General features: G+C 40.0%; 1 protein-coding gene across 6 annotated transcripts in view; it reads right to left on the minus strand.

Moving 5' to 3' along the window:
• atp8a2 (ATPase phospholipid transporting 8A2) overlaps positions 1 to 12,923 on the minus strand; it is a 445,463-nt gene that overhangs the window by 296,584 nt on the left and 135,956 nt on the right. For all 6 annotated transcript variants that reach the window (XM_062974659.1, XM_062974657.1, XM_062974656.1 and 3 more), the window contains exons 17-19: positions 12,029 to 12,134; positions 10,566 to 10,648; positions 7,948 to 7,997 (exon numbers count right to left, since the gene is read on the minus strand). In XM_062974659.1, the coding sequence (XP_062830729.1) occupies positions 7,948 to 7,997; positions 10,566 to 10,648; positions 12,029 to 12,134 (239 nt within the window). The remainder of the gene's footprint in view (positions 1 to 7,947; positions 7,998 to 10,565; positions 10,649 to 12,028; positions 12,135 to 12,923) is intronic.

A 12,923-nucleotide genomic window follows, 5' to 3' on the forward strand; every position in this document is an offset into this window, starting at 1 on the left:
CTGAAGTGGATTATATGTAGTGTGGAGTCAAGATAATCCAGTGCAAAGCAGATAATATAAGATTATAAATGGGTTATATAGCTGTGTAGAAGGGCCTTGAGTCTACACTGCCATATAATCCAGTGCAAATTAGATAATCTGTGGAAGAAGTCTAAGTGAGGCCTAAATCTGCCTGTCCCCTAACTGAAACCTGGCTGTCCCTTGGCTGGTTGCTAGGCAACCAAGTGGGCAGAGATTAGCCCTCTAAACTGGCAGCAATTGGATAAAAAAAATTATTGCTCTCCCTCTAATTAGGACTTTATTTTTCTTTTCTTTTTGTTGTATCAACCTTGATGCGTGGATGATGGGTTGTGTTGTCAAATTTTGAGGTTGGGGGGCCTGTACTTTTGTTGTTTTGTGAATTGCCGTGATGCCATCACCCTTTTATATATATAGATTGTAAAGGTAAAGAGGAGCAACGGCAGTCATGCTGGCCACATGACCTTAGAGGCGTCTACGGACAAAGCCAGCTCTACGACTTAGAAATGGAGATGAGAACCCCCCCCCCCCCCCAAGAGTTGGACACAACTAGACGTAATATTAGGAGAAAGCCCTTACCTTTACCTCCCCTTGACATTAAGTCTAGTCGCATCCGACTCTGGGGAGTGGTGCTCATCTACATTTCTAAGCCAAAGAGCCAGTGTTGTGTGTAGACATCTCCTACATCAGTGGTTCTGAACCTGTGGGTCCCCAGGTGTTTTGGTCTACAACTCCCAGAAATCCCAGCCAGTTTACCAGTTGTTAGGATTTCTGGGAGTTGAATGCCAAAACATCTGGGGACCCACAGGTTGAGAACCACTGTTCTAGGTCATGTGGCCAGCATGACTGCATGGAGCCCTGTTACCATCCCGCTGGGCAGTACCTATTGATCTACTCACACTTGCATGTTTTTGAACAGCTAGGTTGGCAGAAGCTGGGGCTAAAAATGGGAGCTCACCCCATCCTGCAGATTTAAACTACCAACCTTCCGGTCAGCAATTTCAGCAGCTCAGCAGTTTAACCTGCTGTGCCACTGCAGCCCTTATATATATAAGATACATGCTTACAAAAATATTTTCCAGGCTAACATTACTTTTTTTTTCTAAGATACATGATGGATAAACCTGTTGCCCAGCTTTATTATTCCACTTCAACTTGTCACTCCCTTCCTATGAATCTTGGGGATTGTAGTTGGTGAGGCGTTTGTGTGTTCTGGGTGAGAAATACAAATGCATCTCGCTACACTGCCGATCCTAAGACCCTTTATGATGGAACAATAAAAATTCTGTAGTGTATCCATCTCTCCGTTATTGGTGACATCAACTTTAAATTACTTCCTTTTGGCTTGTTCAGTGAACGTATGTTATTTTGGATTCATCATTGAAACTGTATGGATGTATTTAAGATTATGAGAAATCTAATATTTGTTTCCTAAAAGAACAGAATTACTACATATCCCCCGAGGCTCTTCCAGATGGTAGCTTTGTTTGTCTGTTATGGAGAACACAGGCACACATGCATCTACTGACATCTTAAAGAAAAGCAGATTTATTGTGCCATAGGTTTTCAGAGATTTCATCAAATGTATCATTATTATCACCAGCACAAATGCAAATGAATGTATAGAAAAAGGAGCCTGGGGTGGATATAAAAGGAACTCTTTTTGTGAGAAAATGATACTTTTCTCCTACAAGAGAGAAGCATGACTTCTTCTGACTTTCTTTTGTTTTCTTAGTGCTCAATCCCACAACAGTATTGGATACCATACTTATGCAGCTGCTGAAATTGACTATATCCCTAAAAGGCTTATGCCACAATAAATGTAATAGCCTTGTCACAAAACATTTTTCCATATGTTTCATACTTCTGCGGTTAGTAGAAGTGAACACACATTGCTTGGGATTAAGTTAATATTTAGCTAGACTTCTCTAGTGATTTCCTCAGCTCACTAGATTCTACCAATTAATGTTGAAGTTTAAACGTCATATTTTTTCAGTAAGTCATGAGAATTCACTAGGATAGGTGCTTCGGGAGACAAAATACTGGGATAGAGAAACTGTACAACACAGCTCTGTTGTTAAGCAGGCTACTCTGATTTTTTTTTGGGAAGACAGCAGCAGGAAAGGGGCCAGGCTGTGGCGCAGCTGGCTAGTAACCAGCTGCTATAAATCACTACTGACCGAGAGGTCATGAGTTCGAAGCCTGGGTCGGGTTAAGCCTCCGACCATAATAATAATAATAATAATAATAATAATAATAATAATAATAATAATAATAATAATAATAATAATAAAAATAGCCCCTGCTTGCTGTTGACCCAGCAGCCCCGAAAGACAGTTGCATCTGTCAAGTAGGGAAAAATTAGGTACGCTTTATGCGGGAGGCTAATTTAACTAATCTACAACACCATAAAACTGCTCACGAGGAAAAGAAGAGGAAGAACAGCCACCAATGGACGGTGAAGCAACAGCTCCCCCTGTGGCCAGAAATTGTGAAGCTGGAAAGATGTTAAAAATGCCTCTGTGTCTGTCTAAAACTGAATGTTGTTTGTCTGTTGGCATTGAATGTTTGCCATATATGTGTTCATTGTAATCCACCCTGAGTCCCCTTCGGGGTGAGAAGGGCGGAATATAAATACTGTAAATAAATAAATAAATAAATAAATAAGAGAATGATATGTACTGCTGTCAAGCCAGGCATCCCCCATCCTGTATCTTTGCATTTCATTTTTTCTGCCTAAGTGCATTTGTCTCTGTTGAACTTCATTTTGTTAGTTTTGGCCAGTCATCTAATCTGTTACGATTGTTTTGAATTCTGCTCCTGTCTTCTGGAGTATTAGCTATCCTTCCCAATTTGGCTTATCCCTCCCAATTAGTTATCCCTCCCAAGTTATTGAAGAAAACCACAATGCACCCATAACTCCCAGAGAGACTCCAAATATTTTCTTCCATACAATCCAGTGTGCACAAGGTGGGGGAGACAATCTTTCAGGCCTCAAAGTCTTGAAATTCTGAAAGATCTTTGGCTGTTTGAAGTCTGTGGCCTCCTGCTAGGGAGGGAAAGGGAAGCAAAGGGAATCATTTCTTTCACCTCACTCCCAATTTTTCTTTACAATTCCATTTTTCCTTTCCCAATCCCAGGTGGTCTTCTGTCCACAAACCCATCCCTTCTGCTCCATATCATTCTCTTCCCCCTTTCCTGCTGCTGTCTTCCCAAAAAAATCACAGAGTAGCCTGCTTAACAACAGAGCTGTGTTGTACAGTTTCTCTATCCCAGTATTTTGTCCTCGTGGACAATAAGTTAAATATGAGCCAATAATGTGATGTGGCAGTTAAAAAAGTCAATGGGATTTTGGCCTGCATAAATAGGAGTATAGTGTCTAGATTCAGGGAATTCATGCTCCCCCTCTATTCTGCCTTGGTCAGACCACACCTGAATTCACATTGTGTCCAATTCTGGGCACCGCAATTTAAGGGAGCAAAGCTGGAATGATCAAGGGTCTGGAGAACAAACCACATGATGAGCGTCTTAAAGATCTGGGCATGTTTAGCCTGCAGAAGAGAAGGCTGAGAGGAGAAATGATAACGGCAATGTATAAATATGTGAGGGGAAGTCATAGGGAGGAGGGAGAAAGCTTGTTTTCTGGTGCCTTGGAGACTAGGACTTGGAACAATGGCTTCAAACTACAGGAAAGGAGATTCCACCTGAACATTAGGGAGAACTTTCTAACTGTGAGAGGTGTTCAGCAGTGGAACTCTCTGCCCTGGAGTGTAGTGGAGGCTCCTTCTTTGGAGGCTTTTAAGCAGAGGCTGGATGGCCATCTGTCGGGGGTGCTTTGAATGTGATTTTCCTGCTTCTTGGCAGGTGGTTGGATTGGAGACCGTGAGGTCTCATCCAACTTTATGATTCTATGAGTCTATATTTGTAACTTATCCTCCCCCGTTGATTGTATTTTGGATGAGTATCCATGTTATATTAGCACTTTAGGGGTCTACATCTTGATTCAGGTTTTGGTGGCCCATAGCAACAAATTATAATAAAAGAGGTCCATGTGGTAGAGAAAAGAACCACTGACCTATATAGGACAGGGTTCTTAAACATGGAGAACCATGAAAGGGGAAAATGATTTATGCATGTCCTGAGACAGAAAGTTGAAATGTTAAAGATGTGACTTTAAACCTGACTTTATGTCAGCCTGGATATGAGGCCCACTGATCTCAGCAGGACTTACTTCATAGTTGTCATTCCTTAAATTCTGAAATGGCCTTATCGTTAGGGAAACTGAGGCAGAGGTTTCAGACAGCAAATTTTTGATTTCATGGAAGGTCAGTACTTTGTGAACTATTTAACTGATAGTCATTTTTGCATCTTTATTGGCAAGAAAGGGGACAGTGAAGTTTTCTGCCTCAAATGTTCAAATAAATTGACTGCCAGGAGCCACAAGTGGTGCAATGGGTTAAACCTCTGTGCTGACAGTCTGCTGACTTGAAGGTTGGGTTGCTGACCTGAAGTTTGCCAGTTCGAATCCAAGCCAGGGAAAGCATGGATGAGCTCTCTCTGTCAGCTCCAGTTCCATGAGGGGACATAAGAGAAGCCTCCCACAAGGATGGTAAAACATCAAACATCTGGGCATCCCTTGGGCAGCGTCACTGCAGACAGCCAATTCTTTCACACCAGAAGCAACTTGCAGTTTCTCAAGCAACTCCTGACATGAAGAAAGTGGACTGCCTTGGTCCATTTTGACATTGGGTGGGAAGCATTTGCTACAAGAGAAGTGTCTGAGGCCAGCCCTGCCTGTGACTGCGGTTTAAACAGAATGGCATCCCCTTTAATTTCACATGTGTTTTCATGAAGCTGAAGCAGAGAAAATCACACTGATTAAGCAAGTGATAGCGAAAGCGCTAACAAAAATGGCAAGGTGAAGAAGAAGCTGACAATACGTCATGTATAAAGGCTGGAAGAAATCGTGTCAGGAATGTGTGCCAGACCCTTTGAGAAATACAAATCCCCAACAGTGGAAACTTGAACAGCCCTTCCTAATCTTCTTTCCTATATAAATGAAGGTCACGTCATTATTTTGAAATTAATGAACTTCTTTTCTCACAAGACCCCACACTGAAAATGCATTTTGATAGTGACCTCATTAGAGGTCAGGGAATGACCTAAAGCTCAATCAGATATCTTTGGAAGACTCAGTACGCTTCTCTCTTATTACAAGTGAAGTGGGGAGCCACTCCTGTTATTCTCAATATGATGCTTTCCAGTACTGAACTTAAATTGGGGGGGGGGGGGAGACTAATTTCATATCGAGATTATTCTACAATGTGATCAATAGTTCAAATGTTCTCTTGAAAGAAAGAAAAATATGAGGATACCCAAGCAAGGATGAACAGCATCTGACACTGCACAATATATACTATATTTTGTCTCTTGGATATTATTAAACAGATATGAAATGGCAAATGTATAAATATAATTCAGTCATACCACAATGCTTAGAATTTCAGCTGCACCAAAGGAAACCATGCATATCATAGGTAGGCTGAGGAAATCTTACATGGATTTCAATTTTCAGTGCAAAAAAGTAAGTTGCAAAAAAGATCCTGCGAATCCTTGCGTTTTAAAAATGGCACGACTTTGCTTGCTGTCCTTCCCAGCAATTTCCTTGACTGACTCTTCCAAGCTGAACTGATCAAAGCAGCAAAGACTCTGAACAAGTATTTGCTGACAATGGGTGATGTTGGGAAGGAGCGTGAGGGATGAGAATTTCTTTCAGATAACCTGGCATGTTGTTCTTCCAGATAGGCTGTTACAAATCACAATCAAACTGTTACATTCACAGTATGATACATAGTTGTTACATCCACAATATAATAAATTTCCTGATTTATTTCCTTATTTCTTCCTGAAAGAGTGAAGATTTGAACCATAGTCTTGAGTCACTTCGAGTCCAGATTTTAGAAGTTGTCACACCTTCCAAGGGTATTGATTTCCAGACCAAACTATTACAACGTGAATCCTTTTGGATTTTCACTCTCCAGATGGAATTCCCGAAAGGTCTGAATAATATTAACTCTTATGATGGCTTTTTATAAATTTGTTGTATTCCTTTTAATGCAACCCATGAGTAATTGTTACAACATTGCATTGCAAAACACCTGTGTGAGAATGTTTGCTATATGAAAAATAGGTTTAGCCATTCAAGCTCATACTCCCAATGGAATAACACTTTAAGCAGAGGTTCATTGATTGGAAATAGAACTCTTTGTAAATATGTGTAGAATATCTTTGTAATGTATATTATTTGATGTTTAATTACACTGCATTTAATACATTAATAGAATAACTTTTAAGCCACTGTATGTTCCCTATAGGTTCCACACTATGAAAGATATCACAAATAATTGACCACACTCTTCAGCTGTTGAACTTAATGATAAAAGTAAGTAGTATGTACTAATATTAGTATATATTGGGTTGTTGAATGTTTTCCAGGCTCTATGGCCATGTTCCAGAAATATTCTCTCCTGACGTTTCACCCACATCTATGGCAAGCATCCTCAGAGGTGTTGAGGTATGCCTGCCATAGATGTGGGCGAAACGTCAGGAGAGAATACTTCTGGAACATGGCCATACAGCCCGGAAAACATACAACAACCCTGTGATCCTGGCCATGAAAGCCTTCGACAACACTTTGTATATTTTTATTAATGTCACGTAACATTTACAGACCCAACCACCAGATGAAGATTCAATGTTGGAGTCAAAACCAGTTGAGGATTAGGAGTCTACTCATCTTTCGGGAAGAAATAAGGAAACAAATAAGGACATTTATTATATTGTAGAGCCCCTAGTGGCGTAGCAGATTAAACCACTGAGCTGCTGAACTTGCTGGCTGAAAGGTCAGCAGTTTACATTCGGGGAGCAGGGTAAGCTCCCGCTGTTAGCCCCAGCTTTTGCCAACCTAGCAGTTCAAAAACATGCAGATGTGAATAGATCAATAGGTACCGCTCTGGCTGGAAGGTAATGGCATTCCATGCAGTCATGCTGGCCACACAACCTTTGAGGTGTCTATGGACAATGCTGGCTCTTCGGCTTAGAAATGGAGATGAGCACCAACCCCAAGAGTAGGACACAACTAGACTTAATGTCAGAGGAAAACATTTACCTTTACCTGTTATTATATAGTAAATGTAACAACTATGTATCATACTGTGAATGTAACAGTTTGACTGTGATTTGTAACAGCCTATCTGGAATCTACATTTATTTATTGTACATAATATAATGTTTAATTATATCTAATATCTTGTTATTATTCCAATAGTGGATACTTGTCAGTTAAGCCCTTGGGAACCAATTTTTGCGTATAGTTCTGCCAGATAGGCCTAATAAGTCTGATAGTCCAAAGTCACCTGGGAACACATAGATAGGAAAGGCTCTTTCTAGGCAATCATTAGACAGTGGCCAGAAATCTAAATTTACTTCTATTGTGGAAAGCATCCCCTGTGTTTTGCTCATGGCATGTTCCTCCCATTGGAAGCGACAGGTGGCTTTAACTAGTATCCCATTCCCTTCGGAAGGCAGACTTTTGTGTCCTATAAAGTCTGTTCTGCAAGTCTAGGAAATACTCTGGAGGGAGCCAGAAGACAACTGGATCACTGGTAGAAAATTATTTTCCTATTTCCACTCTATTAGATTCTATGAAAAGAAGGAAAATGAAGATGAGAGCCACTATAACATCCCAGGGTAAGTTAGCACAATCTTTCAGCCTAACTGGCTCCATATGTCCTGAATCTCATGATTTTAAGCAAAAAGCATAAATCCACTTAAATTATGTATATTACCCAAAATTTCAGGTATTTCTAGAAATGATGTTTAGTCCCCTCCAATATCTTTGAAACCACAATCCTTCCAAAAACCGATTACCTGGAAAATTCCAACACGTTAAGGATCTCGTATGACTCTTCTTTTCCTAGCTGCAAGTATATGAGAAAAATGATAGATTTTAGTGTATAAAACATTATATGGACAAATTATACAACAGGATGAAGTACAACAAAAGCAAGCATGTCAAACTTGCTTTCAAATATATGAGGACAGCTCCCTCTGCTGGTTGAAGTACTGTACATCTTTACAACTCCAATAGCACCATGTAACATAATTTTTGTCCTTGGGTTATAAATGTTTCGCATTTCCTAAGTGATTCTATCATAAACACATAGACAAAGTTTATTAAACTGCAAAAACTTTGCTTTTGCAAAACATCTTGCAGCACATTTTGCTAGAGTCTTTCAATGACTAACTCATAGAGTCTCAACCAATAGTTTGTGGCAGCCGCAAAAAGCAAAGTAAGTACCGGTTTGCTGTGAATTTTCAGGGCTGCCTGGCCATGTTCCAGAAGCATTCTTTCCTGATGTCTTGCCCACATCTAGGCATGCATTTCAACAGAAAGGAGGAAACCATGAAAATGAACAAAATTTGGCTACCAGTATTTAAAAACCCTAAAGTATTATTATTATTATTATTATTATTATTATTATTATTATTATTATTATTAAAATCAGTCAATTGGACAGTAAATAAAGAACAACACTCAGTAAACAGGGGAATTCCAAGCAGGGAACAATCAGGGGCAGCTAACACCTCCCAACAAAGGATTCCCCCAAGCAGGAAGCAGCCAGGCTTTGAAGCTGCAAGGCTATTCAATGCTGATCAAACTGGCCAATTGCAACATTCACACTTGCCTCAAGCAGACAAGAGTTCTTTCTCCCACCCTGGACATTCCACAGATATATAAACCCCACTTGCCTAACTCCAACAGACCTCACAACCTCTGATGATGCCTGCCATAGATAAGGCGAAACATCAGGAGAGAATGTTTCTGGAACAGCCTGGAAAACTCACGACAACCCAGTGATTCTGGCCATTCTGGCCATGAAAGCCTTCAACAACACAAAGTAATTGCCACACAATTAAACAGAAAATAACACTTTCAAACCAGGAACAGATTTTTTTCAATTTTTTTTATCATAATGTAATATGTCTATGTTGATTAAATATAAATCCTTCAAGTCCAAATTGTTCATTAATTTTATATTTACCCTTTTCCCAGGCATTTTAAAATACAAATTAAAAGAGTGTAGCTAAAGTCAATCATGACAGTAAAAAATAAATAAAAAAATACTAACAAATAAATAAAATATTGTTAAAAACAGCACAGAAGAAAAAAAATATCTTTAGGGTTTAAAGTAGAATGCTGTTTTAAATTAATGCTTTCTTGTTCAGTGCCAATTGTTTGCTGTGCAGATGATTACATAGAAAATCCTGAAGTTTGGGGCCTTGGGTGGTGATTACACAAATCATAGAATCATAGAGTTGGAAGAGACCTTGTGGGCCATCCAGTCCAACCCCCTACCAAGCAGGAAAATCGCATTCAAAGCATCCCTGACAGATGGCCATCCAGCTTCTGTTCAAAACCCTCCAAAGGAGGAGTCTCCACCACAGTCCAGGGCAGAGAGTTCCACTGCTAAACAGCTCTGAAATCACAGAGCATTGATGCACATTAAAGGCTCTCTTTCCTGCACTTTTGGAGGAGTTTGCCATCTGAATGCTGCAGTTTGAAGCTACCTTTGAACTGCATTAAATCTCAGTGACTGGAGATTACTGATTTCTGTCATGGGATAAATCTGTAGCCAGAAGTATTAAAATGCACTATCAGCAATTGAAAATAATATGGTAATATAACCTGGAAACATATCTTGTCTTGTACTATTGAAGGCTTTCACAGCCAGAATCACTGGAGCATTTTGTGCTTTCTAGCAGCATTTTCTCCTGAAGTTTCACCTCCATCTGTGGCTGGCATCTTCAGAGGATGCCGGCCTCTACAGATCCTCTGAAGATACCAGCCACAGATGCAAGTCAGGAGAAAAATACAGCTAGAACACGGCCATGCATCCTGGAAACTGCACAATACCCCATACCTTGCCTTCTTAATTGCCCACATATTTACGGTCCATTTTGCTTTGTGTAATGTTTTTATTATTTATGGATATTTTTGTTACATTTCCAGGGATGTTGCCAATTAATCAATTTGTTTTCATACTTTCGGAGCTCAGTTTAATGTTATTTATTATCCATTGTCAGCTTATCTAGCTTCAATATGTCCACTTAATATATCGCTTTATTTTCAATTGCTTGCATTTGCTGTTAGCTTTGTCTGCTGCTCCTCTGTGTTTTTCACAGGAACTATCTACCCTCCCATGGGCTGGATTGCAATTCCCTACAGACTGGATCAGGATCATGGGCCAAGAAGTTCCTCCTGCTGAGTCTATGCCATGTGGCTTTAACTCTCCAAGGATTAATTACTTTTGTTCTTTGTGGAGATGCCAAGCATTGGCCATGGGACTTTTAGTATGGAAAACATTCAAGCCACTAAGCCCTTTCCCAAAAAGTCCATTTTAAAGACACCATGAGAAGTTTAACACAAGCTCTCCTGCTTATGACACTATGCTTGCACAATGCATATATCCTTGTACCAATCTTACCGCATCAATGATGACAGAATCAGGAGTCCTTCCAGTGAAGACATAGCCAAGTCTTTTTGCTCCTTTGACTAAAGCTCCTTCATCTGGAAAGTAAAAGAAACCTGTCTTTAAAGAATAATTACAAAGACATCCAAATATTTTAATTCATTTTTTAAAATAAAAAACCCCCACAATATAGTCTTCCTCTGCCTATTTCACAAGTCAGGGACCAGGGCACTGTCCAAAACTGAAAATGGTTGAAAAAGGGACTCCAGTCTTTTTTTAGTTTGCAGGTGAGGAAAGACTGTAATAATTTCCATTATCGCCAATGGGAACTTTTGAAAAAAGAAGTGATGTCCTCGCATTATAGTCATGGGGGCTTCAAGCTCTAATAAACATCCTCAATTTAGGATACACTGCTAAGGGATATCATAGTCTCCTCTTCAGAAAGAAAGAATTCTTTATTTATTTACAGTATTTATATTTTGCCCTTCTCATCCCAAAGAGGACTCAGGGCGGATCACAGAACACACATACGGCAAACATTCAATGCCGATTATAACAATGACAAGACAGACAACAGGCAGAAGTATATATAGGCTTTCTCATCTTTTGGCATCTTTTGGAGGCTGTGCTTGGTTCTGGCCACTGGAGGGTGCTGTCACTCCATCTACCTGGCAAAGAGCTTTCTTTGTTTGTAAACTTCTTCCTTTTTTTGATCAAAAAGCCAAGCCAAAATACCTCCCCACTTTAATACAGTTCCTATTAATCTACTCACATTTGTTTTCGAACTGCTAGGTAGGCAGAAGCTGAGCTAAAGGTCAGGAGCTCACCCTGACCCAGGCTTCGAACTGTCAACCTTCTTTTTGGTAAGTTTTATTGCAACTTGGTGATTAACCTGCTGTGCTAAAACCCAGCCCTTTAGAATGTCTTCACATACTTTAACATACTATCTGGACTTTTATTACATTTTTAAACTTTTTAATATTTCAGGACTTTTTCACAAAAACTATAATGCTAGTCATTGCTACACAAAGGTATAAATGGCTTTATTGAGATATCCTGTGGAGTCTATGAACATCATCCATGACCCTGTGGTGCATGTTGTTAAGGTCCCATGGACAGAGCAGTCTAGTCCATGGCACTATGGATTTAGAAACAACTCTTTGGCAAGTGTGAGGATGTTGGTACATCTTATTGTTAGAATTCCTCCAAAAAATAAAGTCATACTTTCCAACTGTGCTGATTTGACAGGCAAAGTACATTACAAATGCCTCTTATAATCTCATCTAGCTAGACAGCCTTCAGTCCTATGATGACAACTTTCTAATCCTTTAACTAGACAGTATTTCTTTAAAACCCACGATCTTAAGTATGTCCTTTGGCTTTCACAAACTAGGTCTTGGCTTATGTCCTATCTCAGTTCTCCCATCCTGCTGTCTCTTTGGCTCTCTACCATTGTTCAGATGGATTCACCAACAAACCTGGAGAGGAGGCCTGATAGATTATTTTTTCTCCATCTCTTTCTGGAACCACAGTGTGACATACAGCCAGGAGGGTGAGGAACTCTCGGATATGAGTTGCTGTGGGCTGCAAGGAAAGGACCACGTTAACCCAATGAATCCTACCACATGTCATGTAGTTGTTAGCATTTTTATTACTATAATAAACAATGGCAGAGCCCTTCCACACAGCCATATAACCCAGAATATCAAGGCAGAAAATCTCAAAATACCTGCTTTGAACTGGTTTATCTGTGTCCACACTGCCATATATTCCAGTTCAAAGCATATAATGTCGGATTTTATTCAGCTGTGTGGAAGGGGCTGCAGATAAGAGTTCTCCTTAAATAGTCCAAAGTTTTCTGACTGGTAGCATGGTTTGAGCATTGGACTGTGCCCCCCCCCCCGTCCTGGAAACCTATTGGGGGGGGGGGCCTTGAGCAAGTCACACTCTCTCAGCCTCTAAGGAAGGCATAAGCAAACCCTTCTGAACAAATCTTGCCCAGAAAACTCCATGACAAGGTCAACTTAATGTTGCCATAATCTGGAAAACAACCTGAAAGCACACAACAATAACAGTCTCATTCTAGCTTCTGGCAAACACGAAATAATTGCATAAGATGGATTACGGGATATCGTTCGCAGAGGCAAGTATGCAGCAAACAGTCTTTTCAGATAAGGCCAATAGTTCCCTTTGTTTCTGGGCTGACTGCCACAGGACTTTATTGTTCCTATGACAGGGATATCATCTATCTATCCATTCACATGCCCTCAGCTAACAAAAAAACAATCTTACTTTCCCTGACGCAGGCAAGCTCAGAAAGACATCTCATAATGTCCCTATATTAAAATCAATTATTCAGTCTGCTTTTGTCTT

This window comes from Anolis carolinensis, chromosome 3 (genome assembly GCF_035594765.1).
Source record: "Anolis carolinensis isolate JA03-04 chromosome 3, rAnoCar3.1.pri, whole genome shotgun sequence".
NCBI classification, from domain to species: Eukaryota; Metazoa; Chordata; class Lepidosauria; order Squamata; family Dactyloidae; genus Anolis; species Anolis carolinensis.